This window comes from Recurvomyces mirabilis, assembly GCF_035927965.1.
Source record: "Recurvomyces mirabilis strain CCFEE 5264 chromosome Unknown scaffold_17, whole genome shotgun sequence".
Taxonomy (NCBI): Eukaryota; Fungi; Ascomycota; class Dothideomycetes; order Mycosphaerellales; family Teratosphaeriaceae; genus Recurvomyces; species Recurvomyces mirabilis.
This window is the reverse complement of record NW_027041951.1, coordinates 561,238-582,716: the sequence shown is the minus strand read 5'-3', so window position 1 is coordinate 582,716 and position 21,479 is coordinate 561,238. Positions and strand designations below refer to the sequence as shown.

Below are 21,479 nucleotides of genomic sequence, written 5' to 3'. Positions count from 1 at the left end.
TCGCAATCATGAAAGCGATCCGTTCCTTCACCTTGCCCGTAGCAATCTGCCGGCGTCTTCTGCCCCGCCCACTCCACCTGGATAGAAGCTCCGGAGCGCCTGAACCATGCATCATGTACGCCATCCATCTTCGGGAAGCTCGTAGGGCAGATATGGCAAACGATAATATATTTCCCGCATCATGCAACGTCTTGGAACTTCCTTTGGTGCTCTGCAAGCATTACCTACTCGCGACTGGAACCCGGACCTGCCACAATTCCAACCCAATCGAACATCACCAGACCATACGAATAGAGAAGACGACACGATGAACGGAAATTCCAGCAGTGGTAATGGCGAGAGTAATGGATCAAAGACCTCGACTGTGCCACTTTGGATTGCAGGCGAAGAGGTAACCTCCAACACAACACCCTTCGACGTCGTCTCCCCCACCACCAGCCAAAAACTCTGGTCCGCCTCTGGCACAACACCCGACCAAGCCATCGAAGCCGTCGACAAAGCCCAAGAAGCCTTCAAATCATGGCGTCGCACGAAACCCGCCGCGATCCGCACGATCCTATTGAAAGCGGCGGATATCATGGAGAAGAGGCAGGAGGAATTGGCGAGCTACATGAAAGAGGAGACGGGTGCTTTGGATGCGTTTGCGGGATTCAACATGATGACCACGATTGAGAATCTGAGGGATGTGGCGGGCAGGGCGGCGAATATCATGGGTGTTATTCCGCAGACTGGAACGGCGGGGCAAGGTGCGCTGGTGTTCAAGGAGCCGATGGGTGTGATATTGGGGATTGCGCCATGGAATGCTCCATATATCCTCGGTGTGAGAGCGGCATTGTACGCGATCGCTGCTGGCAACTGCGTGGTGTTGAAAGGCAGCGAGCTTTCTCCTCGAACCTTCTGGGCGATTGGATCTGTGTTCGCGGAAGCAGGACTGCCGAAAGGTGTCTTGAGCGTCATCTATCACCGCCCCGAAGACGCCGTCGCAGTAACAAACGCCCTGATCGAAAGTCCACATGTCAAAAAAGTCAACTTCACCGGCTCCACGAACGTCGGCGCCATCATCGCCAGCAAAGCCGGCAAGGAGCTCAAACCCGTGCTCCTCGAGCTTGGTGGAAAGGCCTCAGCCGTTATCTGCGAAGACGCCGATGTCGAGAGCGCAGCTTTCCAGTGTGCACTTGGCGCCTTCCTCCATTCCGGGCAGATCTGCATGTCGACCGAAAGAATCCTGGTCGATCGCAAGATCCTGGACAAATTCGTCGAAGCGCTGAAAGGGGCGGTAGAGAAAGTCTTCCCATCCTCCGGCGAAGCTCCCGTTCTCGTAGCCAAAGCAGGTGTGGAGAAAAACCGGAACCTCGTCAACGATGCCGTAAAGAAAGGAGCCAAACTCACCTACGGCAACGTCGAGACGAAAGAGGACTCAGCATATAGAATCCGACCACTGATTGTGCAGGATGTGAAGAAGGATATGGATCTTTACTACACCGAGTCCTTCGGTCCGTCGGTCTCGCTGATCGGGTTCGAGAACGATGAGGAGGCCATTGAGATCGCGAATGATACCGAGTATGGGCTTAGCGGGGCTGTCTTCACGGCTAGTCTGGCGAGAGGGTTGAAGATTGCCAAGGAGATTGATTCTGGTGCGGTGCATATTAACAGCATGAGTGTGCAGTACGTAGCCCCCTCCAGCCATGGTCAAGATAAAGATCCGGGTTTTGCTAACGACTACTGTGTAGTGACGAGTCGATGCTGCCGCACGGTGGCGTGAAGAAGTCTGGTTGGGGACGTTTCAATGCACAATGTAAGTCGAAACACATTCCTTCACGTATTGCCAGTGACTGGACGAAGAGCATCTACTGATTTTGCGGTACAACAGGGGGCATCGAGGAGTTCGTCAAGCTCAAGACAGTGACATACATGGAGTGAACATCAATGCGGTATATGTTCCCCAAGCCTCTCATGGCTCGAGGCGTTGCATACTGTATTCATCAGGTTATGGCCACAATTCCCCAGAATCAACCAATGCTCGTGGGCAGCTTTCAAGCGGCCAAATGTGGTTGTGTGAAGCTCTTACAAAGTCATCCGTCACGCCCACAGCCTCAGCGGCGGCAGGAACGCCGAGGTCGACCTGTTCACAATACAACGTATGGCGCCGCTCTGGAGTTCTGGTGGCCAAAATATCATATATCACCCCCTCCCCCCCAGAGTAGACCTCTCAGTTAGGTGCTGCGCTTGTAGGGATGGAGCTTTGCTAGGCAGAGCAGTAGTAGACCAGACGAAGGAGGGCTAAACTGGACTGTTATGTCTCCATCAGGTGAGGTTGTTCAAAGTCTGAATTGCTGAGCAGCGGCTCCTCCGCATGATCATGTACTCAGATTGCCGCTGCACAAAAGACACAGTCCCCCGAACGCCTTTTTCTACCCTCCCCTAGTTCTCGAAAGGCCTTTTACTACGTTCGACGCCCTTTCCTGTTGCAGTGTGCAACGTCTTCCTGGGGGATGCTATCTCTAAGCTCTAAGTCGTACATATGCGCTGCACGAGTCTCGAAAGTAGCGAAGGCTCTGGAGTCACGTCTTACAGCTCAAAGTAAACTCCCACGCCGAAGTCGGACGCTCGCTCTAGTGGCACGGTCGACTAAAAGAAGATCTTTGGCCTGCGTCGTACATCCTGGCGGCACCCATCGGCTAAAAAAGAGATCTTTCGCCTCCGTCGTACATCCTTCGACGACATGTTAGACCAAAGAGACTCCTTACGCTACGTTTTACAGGTCAAGCAGTACATTTCTTCGCTACTAGCATGCTCGAGCTGTGTCTTACGCCGCAGCAACTTCATCGCAGGCGGGTGTCTTATCTCGGGCTAAATCTTACATCTACCTGACAGCATCTGTCCTTGGCCAGAGGTCTCCTGCTATGTCTGAGACAACTCTGGAGCATCTGTCCTTGGCCTGAGGTCTGCTTCTAAGTCTGACACAACCTGGGAGCATTTGTTAGGGATCGAATCACGTTTATTGGCAAACGATGGCTAATCACTAGGCCCGTACCGTCCAGCCAGATACATATCATCAGCCCTGTCTACCGTCCAGCAGACCTACTTGCCCATCTCGTTGCAATTGAAAATCTGGAACTTTTTCGAATCAGACGTCGAGCCACAGAGATGTACATACAGAGGAGCGTCTTCAAATCTCATCAAGCTACTGTATCCTGGTTGCCATGTCTCTCCCGGCATCGTCTGAGATTTGCTGCCTCTCAATACCATTCTTTTGGACGTCGAGAACAGCGCGTAGTTGCGATCTTCTTCGGATGAGGTGGTGACGATTCATAGCACTCGATACTCTGTACTGTTTGCTCACGTAAGCCCGCATTCAAGACAATCACGTGCAAACCACATGATTCACTCTCTCGCAGCGTTTACATGTACAGTAGACATCGGCAGCAGCAGAAGCCCATCCATGCAAGCCCGCGGGAGCCGCAACGTCATTACCCGCTGCAGGGGGCTCCACATTGAAAACTGCACGATGACGAAGCAAAGTATTGATTTCCAAAGATTCATGTCTTCACTACGCGTCTGCGCGGCTTGTCGGGAGACGATCATATGCAGAGGGGAGTACCGGTACAGTAGCACATGTGGGATGCCGTCAGCGCTTTGTAAGATGGACTGTCGGTCGCTTGATATGTTTGACAGGGTGGAGTTTGCTACATCATTGTTATTGCTATAGCTTGTCTGCTTCTGCGTGTTCATGGTTTAAACTCAGCGATGATGAGGTGAGGCTCTGCCGGATGGTGTCGGCTGCACTTCACGCCTTCGACCACGGTTCTGCTGCTGAATGGACCTCAGTCCTCGGTGTTCCTCTCCACCATGCTGTTTCGGCACGGAGATAGATGGAGCCCGTCTTGGAGGACGTGGATGAGGTGGATGGCTTCATAGACGGGACATGTTTTCAATAGCTTCCGTCAGATCCGCTGGACAGACTTTGACAGGTCCCATAGCAGGATTGTAATATTCTCCAATTTCGCCTTTTTCTTTGTGTTGTAATCGACTAATGATGATGGTACCGCCACACTAACCACTAAACACGACAACGCAGGATCATCGACACTTCATACCAAGGCATCAGACGGAACCCTCGAGTCAGCAAACAAGTACTCGTCTATACTTGACTTCCTTCACATATCTCTATATCGCGTGGAGGCGTCCCAGATTAGTATTGCAAGTTTGAAGAGATCTGCAACCCCACCAAAGCAAGCAAGCCAACCAGCCAAATGGGCAACTGGAAGATTGAGGTGAGTCTTTTCCCGATTGCTTTCGGATCATCAGCAGCAGCAGCAGCAGCAGCAGGCGCTCAAGCACCTCATATCGCATACACGAGCTGCCGGGATGGCGTAGCTGCTCATCAATTCCCTTGTCTCGCATGGAAGCCCGTGGTCGCACACCCCAATCCTTTGCCCAGCTACGTCACCCGGCGCTTTTCCACTTTCTCCCAAAACCCCTACATCATCACGCCAAGACCTCGATCCATGCACCTCTCTTGTTCACTGCATCGCGGGCCCTGCATCGTCACCTGCGTTGCTAGTTTACCCTACACTACACTACCACCAGAGCCGCTCTCGTTGGCATTCTGATGAGTAGTAGTTGAGCAACGAGCAAGATCTTCCCCCCATCGACTGTGTTCTGATACTACTACCTCTTCTCCCACCACCCACCTCCGCTTGCACGATACACTCGCAAGCCCCCCTCCACTACGTCACGAGCATCACGAATTAATCATCATGTCGACGATACAGAACCTCAAGAACTTCATCCGGCACGGCAAGCAGGCGCGGGATGGACGCTCACCGCCGGACACGGCAACCACACATGTCTCCAACGTCCACGCCCAGCAGAAAGGCTTCAACTATGGCGGTGGTGCAGCTCAGCAACAACACGATCAGTATGGTATAAGCGACCCAAACGTATACGGCCATAAGCCCCTCCAAGCGAATGCACCACACCAGGATTACTCGGCAGCAGCGGTAGACAACCGACATGTCGCCGCCAAAGCCGGACACGCCGCCGCCGATGCCGTGGAGCAGAAGCAGAAGCGGGAGGCGAGAGATAAGGAGTACGACAGCTCGGTACTGGAACGCATCGTCGCCGAAGAGCGAGAGAGCAAGGGCAAGCTGCCCAAGTATCCCGGTCTGGAGCGATGGACGCTCATCGAGAAGATGGGTGATGGCGCCTTCAGCAACGTCTACCGAGCCCGGGACAACAACGGCCAATACGCCGAGTGTGCCATTAAGGTGGTACGGAAATTCGAGATGAATTCTACACAGGTATGCTCACCATTACTGCTGCTGCACTCTAGCCCGTTCGCACTTGCTGCTTTACCCAACACCTTTTCGCTTCATCCTTATTTTTTTAATTCCTTTCCATACCACATGGGTTCACAGTACCATGCCAACATGATGATGTCCCTAGGGCGTCCTGCACCCCGACTTCGACAAGAAAGCGCCAAAAACAGTGGAGGTGCGCATCCTCACCATATCTCTTCAAACGTTATGCTTTGCACGACCGAACCACTGACTGACGTCATCTTTCTCAGCGTGCGAATATCTTGAAGGAAGTCCAGATCATGCGACAGCTGGATCATCCTAACATTGTGCAACTGGTCGACTTCTCCGAGAGCCGACAATACTACTTTATCATTCTGGAGCTGTGTCCCGGTGGCGAGCTCTTCCATCAGATTGTGCGGTTGACGTACTTCAGCGAGGACCTTTCACGACATGTCATTTTGCAAGTTGCTGAGGCATTAGAGTACTTGCATGAGGAGGCTGGCGTTGTGCATCGGTATGTTTTGGGGCTGAAGGTGCCATGAGTGGAAGCTCGGCTAACGCGTCACAGCGACATCAAACCAGAGAACCTGCTTTTCTACCCGACACCTTTTATACCGACCAAGCATCCCAAGCCCAAGGCACCCGAGGATGAAGACAAGGCCGATGAGGGCGAGTTCGTCCGTGGTGTCGGTGCCGGTGGCATTGGTACGATCAAGATTGCCGACTTTGGTCTTTCAAAGGTCATCTGGGACAGCCAGACTATGACACCTTGCGGTACTGTTGGTTACACTGCACCCGAGATTGTGAAAGATGAACGCTACTCGAAGAGTGTCGACATGTGGGCGCTTGGATGTGTGCTCTACACGCTACTATGCGGTTTCCCACCCTTCTACGATGAGAGCATTCAAGTCTTGACCGAAAAGGTCGCACGCGGTCAATATACCTTCTTGTCACCATGGTGGGACGACATCTCGAAGTCGGCACAGGATCTGGTCACGCATCTTCTTACTGTGGACCCGGAGAAGCGATACGATATAAAGCAGTTCCTGAACCATCCCTGGATCCGAGAGGCCAACGAACCTACCTACGCCGCGCACGACGCGCCCCCCCTCGCCACTCCCCTCTACATGCGCTCAGGCGGCATGTCAGCAGGCGACAAGGGCCAATCACCCCTAAAGCCCGACTTCGCCTACCTCGACGAAACACCCGGCGCAGGTCGACGTCAAGACTTCCGCTCCCCCGGCGCCGTCAACCTCCGCGAGAACTTCGACGTCGTCTACGCCGTGCATCGCCAAGAAGAAGAAGGTAAACGCCGCAAGAACTTCAAGCAAGGTTACCGCGGCGGCAACCCCATGGCCTCTCTCAACGCCTTGGATGAAGACTACGACGAAGACGACGAGTTCAACAACGAAGGCCAACCTTACTCCAGCGCCACGAACCCGCCCGCTAAAGTCCCCAAGTCCGCGGGCGGCGCGGCCGATGTAGCAGGCATGGAACGCCAGATGAAGAACACGAATCTCTCCGCCGCGGCACAAGCGCGACAGCAGGCCGCGCCCGCTCCTGCATCTAGGGCTGCTCCGGCAGCGAAGGGATACGGACAGCATTCCCCCGAGGTGGCGGCGGCGGCGAAACGGCAGGTGAAGAATAAGGCCGGAACGTTCGAGTTGAGTCTGGATAATGCGACGTTGATTGGGCGGAGGGGGAAGAAGGGGCCGGTGCCGAGTAGTCTAAGGGAGCAGATGGTGCAGTGACGTCACTGAACTATTGAAGGACTTGATGTGGGTTAGTTGGTAGGATTTGCGAGGTGTGTGTGAGTGAGTTGCCTGGAGGGAAGGGAGGGAGGGAGCTCGTGCGCGGTATTGCCAGCAGCTCCTGGCGACAGCGGAGAGTCTTGGATTGGTGTCTCTCTAGTTCTACGGAATGTGATGTGGTGTGGCGTGGCATGGGCGTTTAGATTGTTGTGCAGTTTGCGGCTTCGCTGTTGTTTTCTCCATGGCGCGGTAGCGTGCATCCCCTACAGGACTTTGTAGGGAATCTTCCCACTCCACAAACACTCTCACTGCCATCTCACTGCCATCTACTCTTGGTGTAAGGCCAGGGATTCAGTCGCGATCGTGCCCGTGACAGTGGTGTAGGAAATATATGTATCCGTGAACTCGAAGCTCTGATCGTCCTGCGGTTCGAGCACTTGTATAAATACCTAAATACCTCAATACCCCATGTTTTGTGCGCATGTGAACCAAAACCAGAGCTTCACTATATCCATACACACACCAATTGCTTCATGCGTTGCTAAGACTACCTCATACCGAAGGGGCACTCACACCACTACCGACTCTCGCAATACCGCACCACCCGCGAAGTAAGAGCGCACCTTTTTTCCGTACGCGCAATGTCGAAGAAGACGGACCAGGAATTGCTGGCCGAGCTGGAAAGTCTGGGTCTGGACGATGTCTCGGCTGTCCCAGCACCAGGCAGTAACAATAATAATAATATTAGCAGTACCAATATCGGTACTACCGAATCCTCGACCAAAGCTACTACTGCCTCGGCGCCAGATAACACAGACGACCCCCTCCGCGACCTCCAAGCCCAACTCGCCGCCAAACCTGCAGCAGTAGCAGGGACTTCGCGACCAGGTACCCCGAGATTGAGTTCCAGTACGACTTCCGCAGGCACGAGGAAGGCGGAACATACTCCCGCTTCTTCTTCGGGCCAGAATAGCGGGCGGAATAGTGAGGAGAGGATGCGGGGGTCCAGTACCCTTGTTGGTGCGTCGATGAGGATGAGTGGGGAGGCGAGGACGAGCGGGGAGGGGGGGAGGGCTTATCATAGTTCTTTTGTGCCTGGGTCTGGGTCTGGGTCTGGGGAGGTTGGAGGGGTGGAGGTGGTGGATCAGGTGGGGAGCGAGAAGGGTAGGGTGGCTGGTGGGAGTAGTATAGGAGAGGAGGAGGAGGAGGAGGAGGAGGGAGCGGTGGGGGTGGTGGAGGGTGGTTTGGAAGTATCTGGGGCACGGCTACCGCTGCTGTGAAGCAGGCGGAGAGTTTGGCGAAGGAGATCACGGGCAATGAGGAGGCAATGAAGTGGGCGGAGCAGGTGAGGGGGAATGTTGGGAAACTTCAGAGTTTCGGTATGCATCAACCACTTATCCTTCTACTTTGCATACAATCGCTGTTATGTGTGCGAGTGATTATGGTATGGCATGGCATGGCTAACTTGGATGGGATTATCGCAGGCACCGACCTCTCCTCCCGCGCCCTCCCCACCTTCACAAACTTACTCCAACACATCGCCCCTCCCATCTCCGCCCACGAACGCCTCCAAATCCACACCACCCACGACATCCAAAACTACCCCTCCCTCGACCCCTTGATCTACTCCACCTTCTCCCGCATCATGTCGCAAGTCGAAGGCGGCGACCTCATGGTCATCCAGCGGGGGACAGAAAACAAAACCCGCTCTCGCACTGCAACCAGCGAACCGCATGGTTATCGCGGCGGGGTCCTGGGTTCCTCGGGACCGAGCGGGTGGACCGATGGGCCGTGGTGGCGGGAAGAGCATGTGCGACGGGATCTGGGTGTGGTGGAGGGATTGAAAGAGGGGAGTCGATTGGCGCGGGTGAGCGCGGAGGCGTACGCGAGGGAGTTTTTCGATCGGAGGGGTGGGGTGGAGGGGGCGGCCAAGACGGCGGCGGAGAGTTTGACGGAGATGAATCCGACGAGGTCGAGTGATATTTTTCTTGCCATTCAGGCGGTGGGGTATGCGAGGGATGGGGGGATGTTTGCTGGTGGGCCTGCGGGAGAGGAGCGGAAGAGGGAGAAAGGTCCTCCTAGTGCTGAAGGTGATGAGGAAGAAGAAGAAGAAGAGGAAGTGGTCACTTTCGCCATCTACCTCCACGACCCCGTCCACACCCTCTCCTTCTCCACCCTCAGCCAGCCCTTCCCAGCCAAATGGGCCCGCTGGCTCGACGCCTCCAACACCTCCTTCACATCCAATACTCCCTCCACATCCTCAGACGCCGATGGACTACCAGACTCCATCCGCGAGATTATCGCGGCAGGTGGTCTAGACCCTCGGGAATGGGTCGCCGAATGGATCGAGGAGGTCCTGAGTTTGGGCGTGGGAGTCGTGGCGCAGCAGTATGTTGCGAGACGGATGGGGGTTGGAGAGGGTGGGTTGGGGAGGGGAAGAAGGGTCGCTGATGCTGAGGAGGTGGGGGCTGGGGAGGCTGCGAGGGTGATTTGATGTGATGGGGTAGGAGATGGTGGTGATTGGGATGGCTGTATGAGATGGGTGATTATGATAATGAATATCCATGACCTTTCAGACCTTGCACCTGACATAGACTTTCGTGAACCGGAGTGAGGGTAGGATGCAAGGGCATGTATGGGCTGATCGCAACTGTGGCATCCAGTAGTAATCATCGTCAATCAATGCCCTCAGCCAAGCACCCCCTGATCAACCAAAATGAGCATGAAGAAAGCGGGCTCCGGCCCACGACAACCTCGAAGGAAACGGGACTGGCAACCACATCATTCCTCAACTCGTTATTGTACGTACACATGTATTCTTCAATGCCATGCTATGCATATACGATACAACTTATACACCCAACATCACGACAAGCCAAACCAAGCCAGCCCACAACACCATCATATGCAAGGCATGCACCCCCATGAAGCACCCGCTCAGAACGCCGACAACAAACCATCCCTCCATCATCAACCCATTCATCCGCCTCAACCTCACTCCGTCGGCCCATTCTCATGCTTAATAGGATGATGCAACGTCCCCCTCAAACACAATCTCCCGCTCCCCTCCCTCTCGCTCACCCCCCCACCCTCCCCATTCTCACTCTGCCCCAACCACCGTCTCCACAACGCCCCCGAAAACCCCGAATTATAATAAAACGAGCTCCCCAGCAAATTATGCTCCCCCCACCCAAAAGGACTCTCCCAGATATTCTTGGGATAATTCAAACTCTGGTCCATAGTCGCCACATTCCAATCCCGGTCGAAGTACACCGGATGCGGGACATATAAAGCTTTGAGACCGTGATGCATGCACACTGCAGGAGGCCACATTTCGGGGAACATGGTGTGCCGCATTTGCCAGGTTTCGCGGTGCATGGTATCGAGTAACCTTTTACTGAGACGGGCGACGGTGATGATAGCGGCGCGACGAGGGGGGATGGGGAGGGAGCGGTTATACCCCGTGACGTCCCAGGAGAAGACCCAGTTGGTCAAGCTGGGGTCGAAGAGCGGGTTGAAGACTAGGAGGTCCGCTTCCTCGCCTACGCCCCAGGTGTACTCGTCTTCATCGTAGGAGCTAGGTGGTATGGTGGCGTTGGGCGGGGAAAGCATACCCGTATGTGGGAATTGCTGGACGGGACCCCAGATGGGAACGGGACCGCTACGCTCGATATCGTTCGCCGCTACGTCCTTCTCCCAGGTTTCGCGCTCGACGAACTGGGTGAAGTTGGAATAATCGCCGTGGAGTTCGGGGATCCAGAAACGGCGGCCGCGTTCCCACATTCCTTTTCTAGGTTGCCGACGGCCCCAGTCCCCGATCTTCTCGTTGAATTCCCAGTAGTGGCCTGTGTATCTCAGATCCATCTCCCAGTTCCAGTAGAAATCGTATTCGGGTCTCTGCTGGCTGAACCATTGTAAAGCGAAATGCGCGCTGCGGTATACGCCGTGGATTCCCGCGCCAGCCATGTTGGCGAAGTTGTCGGGGAAGGGTTCGGGATAGTACATTTCCATCAGCCGTTCCGACCAGAGGGTACTGATATTCCAGAACTCCTTGGGGACATTCTCTTCTAATGTCTTCCGGTACAGATCCTTGGAAGCCCAGATCGGGATATGGTCGTCTTTGACATGCACGAGCAGATGAACATCATACTGCCCTCCACTCTTCAAACTCAACTCATTAATCATCGCACGCAACGACAGCATCTGCTGCTCCGAGTAATGATAGCCCGTCCACGTCCGCAAAACATACGCATGCCTCTGCACCCGCTTCTTCCCACTGGGCTGCTCCTCCCGAAATCGTCTCTCATTCTTCTCATAACATCGTCGTTGCGCGGCACCCCAGTCCATCCCCCTGTAATCCACATGACCCACCCGCTCAAACACCTTCTCACTCCCTGCACTCTCCGAATCATTTCCCAGTCCTGTTCCGCCCTCAGCAGGACCGTATCCATATCCATATGCGCCCAGTCTTCCGAATCGCTCCCAGCAGACATCCTCTTTCATACCCAGCTCTTTGTAGTCCCCAAAGAGCGGGAGGGCCATGTGCTGCGGCACAGCCGGGTAGGCGTAGACATCTGGCGCAGGTGTCTTTTCTTCTGCGTCGAGGTAGCATTGATGTACCTGGTCGTAGTCGCGGAGATATGTCTCGTCGCCGAAGGGGTAAGGGTCATATTTAATCGGGTCGATCGGCGGCTCCTTGGGTAATCTCGACATCGATTTCTCCAATCCAGAGTCCACTTCTAGTGTCGGCGGGATGGAGATGTTGTACCCGTTCTCCGGCACATACTCTGCCGCCGACACCAACGTCCTCACGCCATTGTAGAAGCCATTCAGGCGGTAATAGTGCTGCCAGTAGAACGGCAAGGGCGCCTCATCCTCCGTCGGCCGATCATGATGTCTCTGAACACCTCTATACCCTCCTCCAGCCAGCAAGACCACGACCACAATCCCTGCTATCGCCAATGCGACAAGCTTCGTAGAGGAGATGCGCCGGGCCGCACTCGGCCATGAGTACTTCTGGAAGTCAAACGGTGAGGCATTGCCGCCATTGGGTACTTGCTGGTATGTGAAGCGACCCCGGTTGTTGTTGGTGCTGAGTAGACGCAGAGGATTCAAACCCCGTAGTCGCGGCAAACCACTCATCGCTCTCCTTGTCGCGGGCCAACGAAGGTCGACATCCGGGTCTAGGAATGCACTGTCGCTGGTGTGGGAGGATGAGGGACTCCAGTCGTCGTCGTTGTATTTGTCCTTGAGCTCCAGCTTGGCAGTGATATATAGTCGTTGGGAGGGAAAGAGAGGCGCGGAAGAAGAAAGATATGATTCGATGGACGCGTTGCGATTCGGTATAGAGTTCGGTTTCGTCCGCGGAGGGGCTTTAAATATGTCACTGTTGAACTAATGGTAGTGGACTCGAGATAGGTTTAACGGTATGGATCTCGTCGGGCGATATGTTAGGCCAGGACGCGGATGTTCTAGAGCAGTGGCTGTTGCGGTTCAGGATACGAATGTTTGGTTGTGCTTGCGATTGTGGTGAAGAGGACAAGGTGGCGGTATGAAGGTAGATGTCATAGCAAGCAGACGCCGCCGCCGTTTCGTTGCATTCGGATACGACTAAACCTCGCGAGCGGAGAGCAACGTCGATGGAATTGGTTAGTTTCTACCTGGTAGCTCGGCAACTCTACCCGCCACGTAGATGCAAATTGTGTTGGTGACAGCATCATCGGCTATCGGCTGGCGAAAACGATGAAGATCTTTCAGACTTGTGACTTCTGACAATATCGTTGTCTTTACTATGGCGGTGTTCATCAAGAAGCCTTAGCGCAGCAATGGTATGGATGTCTGGATGAGGTCGCGTGTGCAACACGGCACAGAAACCTCACCAGCCGCGCCCACGCCCACAAAACGCAAGGGCCGAGCAGCAACCTGACCCATGGTTCTACAGTAGATGACTTTATTGCAACAGCTGCAAGCCACAGACGAAAAGCCCCCACATCTTCCGATGTCGTTCACATATTCCTATTTGTGTTCTTTCCAAGCCACTTTTCTGCATTCATATACCGACTTGCTTCGGCGAAAGCTTGAGATATGGCAGCCTGAGTGGAGACGTGACATGTGTTCTACGACCATTCACCACAACCATGACCTTCGACCGTGCTGAAATAATGGTGCAGACATCGGTGATTGGTGAAGGGCAAGGCACATCGTCCCTGCATCTCGCTAGCCCGTCGTGTGGATACATAGCAACAGCCGCGGCAAGGTAGTAAACACACACTCCCACTCGCACTACTCCAACACAGTCTTCCAGAACTTCTAGTCTGCAAGCCAATCACACTATACAGTCCCTTCCTATTGTACATACAGGTACAATCAAACAGTACAACACATGATCGGCTTATTTAGTATAGTATAAGCGCACATTCTTGTTTGCTCTTGGTCCTACTACGCCCGGCCATGTCCTACGCCTTCGACGAGCCATTGGCATATTCACCCTGGAATGAGAGCAATAATGAGGAGCGTGAGTCGCCTACTCCCGCCAAGCCACTTTCTGGACCTGGGACATCGAGGCAGACCAGGAGGTTACAATTGAGAAATGCTGGGTTCAGAGGTTCTGCTGTGCCGACCAGGAAGGTGACGCCCAAGTCTGTCTCGTCTAGCAGTATGGCTTGGTCGGCAGCTAGTGGGATCGTCAGTGGGAGTGATGCGGAGAATGTCTCGCCGATGGGAGTAAAGACCGCATCAATGAGGGTGGACAAGAGAAGATCGAGTGGTGTGCTGCAGGAGATTGACTCGGGCTCCAACACACTCACACGACCCAAGTCGGCACGCCCTCGCGTCACTTCTCGGAACCTGTTTGCTCCATCCACTTCCGACAAGCGTGATCTTCCTGCATACCAAGACGATCCCATGTCACCACCACCTCAACCAAAGAGCACGATCCGTGCAAAGTCCATGCGAGCCCGAGCCAAGATGAATAAGACGAGGAGATCTGTCAGCGGAGAGGCGAGGATGTACATTGATCACCTGGAAAGTGAGCTCGCGCAGACACAGGAGCAGCTACGGGTGGTGAACTCGCCTACGGTGACGAGACAGCAGTCTTCCAAAATGCGGACATTGAACGCAGAAACGAGACATTTACAAAAAGAATTGGCAGAGTGGGAAGCGCGATACGACCAGCGAGTACAGGAGATCGTGGACGAGCACACGGAGATAGAAACTGGCTTACGCAAGCAAGTCCGCAAATTAGAGCAGGACGCAGAAGAATCACGATACAGACTACAGGAACTCGAAATCGAACTCGACGCCGTCAGAATCGCAGCCGTGACGGCAGAAGCAGCCAACGTGAACCTAGAAAGAAGACTAGAGATCATGTCCGAGATCCTCGCCACCTCACCCACGAAAATCGAACTCCACTCCATCACACCCGGCATGCACAAAAAGCACCACCACCAACGACCAAAAAGCATGCTCCCGCGCTTCCCGACCGCCAGCTCCCTCCACATGTCCCCCGAAAGACCACCGCGGACTCAACCCCCTTCGCCGCTTATGCACTTCACCGAAGCACCCACCACCTTCTTCCCCGAACCCTTCGAACCCACCCTTTCCAGCGAATCAGATATCCCCTCGGACGCCGAATCCATCTTCTCCGAACCCCCCACCTCAATCAACGACGGAGGTGGCGGTGGTAGCACCACCAGCCTCGAACCCCAACCCCTCGACCCTTTCAACCCCTGGAACATGCAAGCCGCCAAATCCCGACCAGCGCGAAGGATGCGCCGTTTCGGACCAGGAAGCCATGGACCCAAACCGCTGATTTTGCCTTCGACGTCCCAGTTTTATGAGCCGGCTTTTTCTGCGCCGGCTTTGGAGCGGAGTGAGACGGCGCCGGTGTTTGCTTTTCCCGTGCATGAGCGGGACGTGGGGGTGGGGGTGGAAGGGGAAGGGAGAGAGGAGGAGAGTCCCAGTTCGTTACTCGTACGACGTAGAGCGTCCACGACCGCGGACCAGAGGACTTTTGATCATTTAGCTGCTTCACCTTTCTCGTTCTCGTTATCGTCATCACGGCCTCCGTCATCGTCGTCGAGAATGATGGCCGATGAGAGTCTGTTGGGTATGCGGTTTCCCGCTTCTTCCGAGGAGGATTCGGAGCAGCAGCAGCGGACACCGAGGGATTTCTCGAGTCTGGGGAGGGTGGAGGGGAGGAATCTGATGGATGAGCTTTGCGCTGTGGGTACGAATGAGATGAGTGAGGAGGGGAGTGGGGAAGTGGTGCGAGTGGATGAGGCTAGAGATGGGACAGGACATGAGGAGGAAGATGAGCCGACAAAGTTCGACGTCTCCATGCCCGACGACACGAGTGAAGCAGACGCAGAAGCACAACTCCCAGCCTCCTTCGGTCCGGAAGTCCAAGAGAGATCAGTCATCCACTCCCTCCTCACAACGGAAAACACGACTCTCATCGCAGCAGTATCCACGACCGAAAACGACTCCCCCGCCATACCGAACAAGCCTCACCACTCAACCTTCCACCGCCTCCGGCTTCTCTTCTCCAATCTCTGGAACTCCCCCGTAGCATTAGCCCGACACTTAGTTCAAACCGCTTCCTCTCGTCTGCGAATCCCGACTCCGCTGCGAGAGGCGCAATGGTGGCTTGTAGGAATGCTGTTGGGACCGATGGCTAAGCGTCATTTAAGTCGTTTGGATAGGGCGAAGGGGCTTGAGGCGGCATGTAGATCTTGTGTGAATGGGGAGGTGGAACGGCAGCAGCAGAGGGGGTTGTTGGAGGGGGAAGATACTGTGGGCGGTGATGGGGGGATAGGGTATGGGACGTTCTACCGCACACCACCTGTTTCACCCAGCCTGTCCACCAGAGACAGTAAGAGCCACAGTGACAGCAGCAGTAGAGACACGACTACTCCCCCCTGCCAACACGCCACCCATACCGCTTCAGGAACAGGAACAGGCACAGGCACAGGAACGACCTGGTCCCGGCACTCCCCCTGGGTCTGGCTAAAGTTTAGCCTCACGCTTGCTTTCGCCGTGGGCGTCGCTTTCAAGGATGGGCCGGCGAGTTTGCTGAGGAGGACGGTTTGTGGGGGGTGTCGGATTAGGGAGAGGGAGGGAAAGTTGCAAGGAGAGAAGCAGCGGAAGGGGAGGGGTAGAGGTAGAGAGAGGGCGAGGGTTGTTCTTGATCGTGCGTATATGGCGGAGGGGGAGGGCGAAGGAGAGCCGGAAATGAGTTGAGGGGTTCCGTGGGAGGGCTGGACAGTTGATGAGGTAAGGGGGGAAATTGCATATTTTACGCTCTATGCTTATTCTTGGTAGGAGGGAAACGAATGATGATGGAACGGGGACAAGAAGGTGGCGATGGGGAACGATGATGATGATGATGATGGGGAATGTTTTCTATGCTCTATATGAAGCAACACGCAATCAGGAACAGAGACAAAGACAAAGATTAAATCCACCCATCTCCAATCAGAAGTTGGTCACAGACCAGATCCTCCAATAGTATCTAGCCTCAAGGACGAATACCGCATCCGAAAACCCTCTCAAGCCTTCCGACTTCTCGGTTTCCTCTTCTGCAATGCTGACTTCTTCTGCTCTTTCTCCTCCTCCCCAGCACTTCGTGGCCGATAATGCATCCTAAGCCCGTGTCCATGCCACCCGCGCTCAGCATTAAATCCGCCCCAGCAGCAACCATTGCAAACCCTCAGCTGCACGAACTGCAACATCCGCGACACCATCCGCTCGAAGAACTCGACGAATCCCGGCCGGAACCCGATCAAGGCCAGAGACTCTTGCGGCTGATGAATCAACACGTCTTGGTCGTCCGGTGACAGTGTGTGCACAACAGAGCTTCCGAGCATGATCCGCGCGAAATGGCGCGCGATGTCTTCGAGGAGAAGCCGATACAACGATCTTACCGGGACATTAGCTCCATCGAGACTATGTAGTGCTGCTCCGATCGATTGCAGCAGTATAGCACATTCCGGCATCCTTGCCGGCTGCAAACCTAGTGGCGTCGAATCTTCGGACTCGAGCAACATGCCCTCGATCAAGTGTTCCCAGATCCTGAGCATCAGCTTTTCGTCCACGTGGACCTTTTCGTCGTTATGCCCCGCCAGTACTTTGTCCAGATCAGCGCAAGAACGAATGAAGTTCTCCCAGGCATCGTACTGAGGGTCTGCCAAGAAAGCGCCGTCTATGACAAAGAATTTGAGCCGGTCCAGAGATTTCCGCTCCGTGAAAATCGCTTGTCGGCAGTAAGGGCATGTGGCATCGTCTGGGAACTTCGAGGCCAGCACCTTGAGCAAGCAGGATTTGCAGATGATGTGCTTTTCGTTGCAATGCAGGGTTAAGGGCTCCATGCCGATACCCGCTAGGTCGTCGGCGCAGACGATGCAGTCTCTATCCGAAGCAGGCATTTGACTCGTATCGATAGGACGCGTGATGTTGTGGAGCTCACTGGCGTAGTCCGGAGTACGAGGAGCCTTCCAAACACTCGTCGTCTTGTTCAAGCCTCCGACTTGAAGCTGCAGTTCCATATGCCTGACGGCTCTGTCGGTCGTACCTCGCATCAGCGACCTCAGCTGTTCTAGCCAAGGCTCGTTAGAGTCTATGGCGTCGAAGGTCTGCATTGTCATACCATATTTCATATCAACTTCGATCTCGCCACTTGGATTTCGGTGCTTGAGCACTGCTGACAAGTGAAAGATCATCATTGGAACTTCGTCCACTTCGATCGATTCGGAATGACCACTGCTTCGCTCTCCGCTCAAAGATACACACGACAGTGTAGATCTGCCATATGTCTTGGTCACAAGAGCCATATCCCGTACCAGACCATCACCGTCACCAAACCGATTAACATTCTCCAGAAGTCCCATCACTTCCCGTTTCGTGAGCGTCGGTGCCGGCAGGGTAGAGAAGAAGGGGTTCTCCGCAAGAGATGAGAGTTCAGAATGAGCTTCTACGGCTCTATCCTGTATCAGCGGTCTGGGCTCAAATCGTTGTTCCGAATCCTCGATGCCAGGTAGTGCCAGCTTGTCGCTGTCGAGGACGTACTCGCCATCGTCCCAGCCTCCGCAAAGTTCTACGTCAGGATATTCGATGGTGACAATGTGATGGGGATCGAATATTGAGAGAGTGCGGTCACTGAAGCCAGCCATAATGTCGTCCTCGACGCCGTGTCCTGTGAGGTTCCTGACCAAACCACAAACAAGGAAAGCAAAGCATACTTATTTGCAGAGCCAGCTCAATTCCTCAACTGAGTTTGCGACAGACTCCAGATGTCACCTGCGTGCTTGCTGGTTTTCTTTATTCACGATCTCGTGGCTTGTAAGACATCTCGCATTCACTGATCAAGGCTCCTGTCTGGCTATAACGCTTGGATATTTTCTGGAAATGAGAGACAGGACTGGCTTATGTAAATCAAAGTGGTTGTGTGCTTTGAAATAGTGTATTTCTTCAACAAGATAGATCGTGATGCTATAGAATGGAACGAGTGAGATGGAACATACCTCGTCTGCTGTCCTGCCCGGACATAAGAATCCATGTCCGCCGCTATAACGCCTGTGGACGATATCAATAGTACAGATCAACCGGAGAGCCGACATACGATATCACGCTGAGGACCGCCCAAACAAAAGCAAGGATGCTGTGTGCAGACAAAAGAGCGTGAGGATATTGGAAACAAAGAAAGACTCGGGCCTAAGACCAATACCTCTTCAGTCCATGGTCGTGCACCTTGCCCACGAACGGACAAGGCGCGGCACAGCGTCTAAGATGCCAGAATTGCAGCCTACGGCTGATTGTTCGTTTGACATATTTCTCAAAGCCACCTGGTAGTGTTGATTGAGGAAGCGAGTCCGCGGCGTGGAAGCCGTAGCGTGCCATTGTGCCCCTTTTGCGCTCTCAAGTGACGTGTGCAGCGAATTCGATGTAAATCCTGCGATATAGCTGGCTGGTGGGAAGAGTCTCGCCGTGGTGTTCAACAAGAGCGACCTCGACTGCCTCTGCGAAGACGGGGAACTCCGGCATGCGGAGCGGCTGTAGGTGGTGTGGAGTACTGTCCTCCGACTCCAACCTTGCTGACTTGCAGCCACTGGAAGACGTCCATGAGTGCCGCATGGTCAACGGTGATTGGGTTGTTGTTGTACTCGGCAGCTCGCGGTCGATGTCGGCCATAACTCGTTCCGCATTCTCGTACGCGGTAAACCTCTTGTCATAGATGTAAGCCTTGCCGTCGTTCACTGTGCCAAAGATCGGAGACTCAACAATTGCGGAGTCTTGGAAGACCTTGCTACGGCAATGTGGACAGCTCGCCGCCGTAGGTCCTTTTTCGGTGCACCACTTGAGGAGGCACTCCCAGCAGACGATATGGCGAGCGTCGCAGGAAAGGTGATGTGGACGTGTGCTGGTATCATTGTAGTCTGCAGTGCAGCAGAAGCACGTCTTCTGGTCATCAGGCAGCTGATCGAGAGCAAGTCGAAGGGTCTGTCCAGGGAGCTGACTTCTGAGCTCTGCCTTCCTTTTTGGCTTTCTAACTACTGGAGACCGACATGAGTTGCTGCTTTGCTAGTTGGCAGACAACATGGCGGACAGCTAGGTCATTCCTTCGGCAGATGAGGTCGTGCAGGTCACACATCCATTGCTCACTCATGTCGAAGTGGGTTCGGCACCCAGCGCTGTTGAAATCGTGTACGCCTTCAGACCTGAAATTGCCCGCCGGGGACTTGTGGTCGGTCGTCCTTTCGACGATCAGCTTGTAACCCTCCTCCGTCGCCACCGCCAGTAGCTTCAAACTATTCTCACCAACAGTGTTGGTGATCAGTGCCATATCTTCGACAAGCTCAGCCGCGGACAAGCCGGGATGCGGTCGATCCAATGCGTTCACCTGCATACCACGCGTGGCGCTCGTAATACTATAGTAGCTTGTTTCTTCTTTGCTAGTCCTATCCGCATGGGCAGCGACAGCAGCATGTTCGATCAAAGGGAGCGGTTCATATCGCATGGCAGAGTTGTGCACGCCATAGATCAGCATCTTGGCTGTCTCGTCCACGTAAACAGCGAGGTCCAGGCAAGGATAGATGAGGTTCGTCCTGTGGTGCATGTCGAACGTGCTAACTCGAGCCATGTTTGGCTTGGCTGTTGTTTGGAGAGCTTGTGGAAAGTGGTGATACCGCCGTTCTGTGGTTTATGGTCATCTTTATACACTGAACAACTCGGTCAATGTGCCTCAAAAAGCTGCTGATGTGCAGACTCTTTGTTATAAGCTTGGCTTAAAAGCAGAATGTGTTGGCTCCGCACAATGGCTTTCGAGGCAAGTTGGTCCCAAGCCATGCTGGCGATTGACCACAATGCCTTTGTATAAGGAGGTGAAGAAGTTACTTCTCAACATGGCTTTGTGTATGGTCGGCGCCAGCTAGCATTCACGTCAACAGTCTTTCCGCCAGCCTGGGTATCTGTAGTGAAGGTGTGGTGCCGGTAAACTACTGAGCTTGCGGTGGAACGTAGAGCACAAGCCGGAGCAGTGTGGTGGTATTTGATGCCTGTGGGTCTTGCGTGCCATGGTGCTGGACCCCGCCATCATCGCCGCTTGGCGCCAGACCTGATCGTGCTCGTTGACGGTCACGACACTCCTGATGGACCTGATCGGGAGACTGTGACTTCAACGAACTGCGTGTTCCTCTGACCCAAGGGTGAGCAGTGCCTTCAACGGCAAGCACGTTTGCGGAGCACCGGCAATGCACGTCTGGGAACTATCGCTGCCGTATTTCGTATTCGTTTGCTTGTGTACTTCATGCATCCTGAGGCTTTCTCGAACACTAGTCCTGTGAGCTTCTTAGACTCGCCGCCAAGCAACATGACTCCAGAAGCTTTCGAGACGTTCAGACTTTGGCGGTGCTGGTGCTTCTGTGGCGCGTGACATGTGCCACTGGGGTCCATTCGCAATGATCCGGGATGTTGACACCGAGTCTTATCAAAGGAGGTGCCTGTTCTGATCTGCCGGGTAACCATCGCCGAACCCTACTCAGTGGATCCACAGACGAGATGATCGACGACAAAACATCCGCAGCAAACAGGGACGTGGAATTGTCCAGGACGATAGCATGAAAAGACATCTCTAACGAAATCCTGAGTATAAATTGATTTTGCTTCCGGCAGGCTGGAGAAAATGGGCCTCTTGAGTGAATCTCAACCACGTGTCAAGAAGTGGAGACCTTTTGCTTGGCAACAAATGTTTGAGAACCTACCTGGAACTCTAACTTGTGACCTGTCCCATGGAAGTCGATTGCCTAAGAACGATATTCGACGACACGAAAGACATCCGTCGCCGGACTTTGCCTCTTACTGGCGCATGGCGAAGGCGATGAAGCAGGACCTGGTGTTGCCATCCCCCACGACGGTGATAACACTCCGACTC

General features: G+C 54.2%; 7 protein-coding genes across 7 annotated transcripts; 4 read left to right on the top strand and 3 right to left on the bottom strand.

The window, feature by feature from the left end:
- Positions 1–181: 181 nt before the first annotated feature.
- Positions 182–1,920, top strand: LTS14_006749 (uncharacterized protein; the record flags this gene model as incomplete). Its single annotated transcript, XM_064839442.1, has 3 exons — positions 182–1,665; positions 1,731–1,795; positions 1,871–1,920. The coding sequence occupies 3 exons, from the start codon at positions 182–184 to the stop codon at positions 1,918–1,920; spliced, it is 1,599 nt and encodes a 532-aa protein (XP_064693184.1).
- A 2,840-nt stretch (positions 1,921–4,760) lies between these two features.
- Positions 4,761–7,054, top strand: srk1 (MAPK-activated protein kinase Srk1; the record flags this gene model as incomplete). Its single annotated transcript, XM_064839441.1, has 3 exons — positions 4,761–5,303; positions 5,573–5,817; positions 5,872–7,054. The coding sequence occupies 3 exons, from the start codon at positions 4,761–4,763 to the stop codon at positions 7,052–7,054; spliced, it is 1,971 nt and encodes a 656-aa protein (XP_064693183.1).
- Positions 7,055–8,381: 1,327 nt separating this feature from the next.
- On the top strand, positions 8,382–9,548 carry LTS14_006747 (uncharacterized protein; the record flags this gene model as incomplete). The annotated part of the gene is made up of 2 exons (XM_064839440.1): positions 8,382–8,433; positions 8,539–9,548. The coding sequence occupies 2 exons, from the start codon at positions 8,382–8,384 to the stop codon at positions 9,546–9,548; spliced, it is 1,062 nt and encodes a 353-aa protein (XP_064693182.1).
- Positions 9,549–10,048: 500 nt separating this feature from the next.
- On the bottom strand, positions 10,049–12,196 carry LTS14_006746 (uncharacterized protein; the record flags this gene model as incomplete). Its single annotated transcript, XM_064839439.1, has 1 exon — positions 10,049–12,196. One exon carries the CDS (start codon positions 12,194–12,196, stop codon positions 10,049–10,051), a length of 2,148 nt encoding a protein of 715 aa, XP_064693181.1.
- A 1,308-nt stretch (positions 12,197–13,504) lies between these two features.
- On the top strand, positions 13,505–16,294 carry LTS14_006745 (uncharacterized protein; the record flags this gene model as incomplete). The annotated part of the gene is made up of 1 exon (XM_064839438.1): positions 13,505–16,294. One exon carries the CDS (start codon positions 13,505–13,507, stop codon positions 16,292–16,294), a length of 2,790 nt encoding a protein of 929 aa, XP_064693180.1.
- A 308-nt stretch (positions 16,295–16,602) lies between these two features.
- LTS14_006744 (uncharacterized protein) lies at positions 16,603–18,222 on the bottom strand (the record flags this gene model as incomplete). Its single annotated transcript, XM_064839437.1, has 2 exons — positions 16,603–17,648; positions 17,700–18,222. The coding sequence occupies 2 exons, from the start codon at positions 18,220–18,222 to the stop codon at positions 16,603–16,605; spliced, it is 1,569 nt and encodes a 522-aa protein (XP_064693179.1).
- A 745-nt stretch (positions 18,223–18,967) lies between these two features.
- Positions 18,968–20,189, bottom strand: LTS14_006743 (uncharacterized protein; the record flags this gene model as incomplete). The annotated part of the gene is made up of 2 exons (XM_064839436.1): positions 18,968–19,485; positions 19,712–20,189. 2 exons carry the CDS (start codon positions 20,187–20,189, stop codon positions 18,968–18,970), a joined length of 996 nt encoding a protein of 331 aa, XP_064693178.1.
- Positions 20,190–21,479: the final 1,290 nt, after the last annotated feature.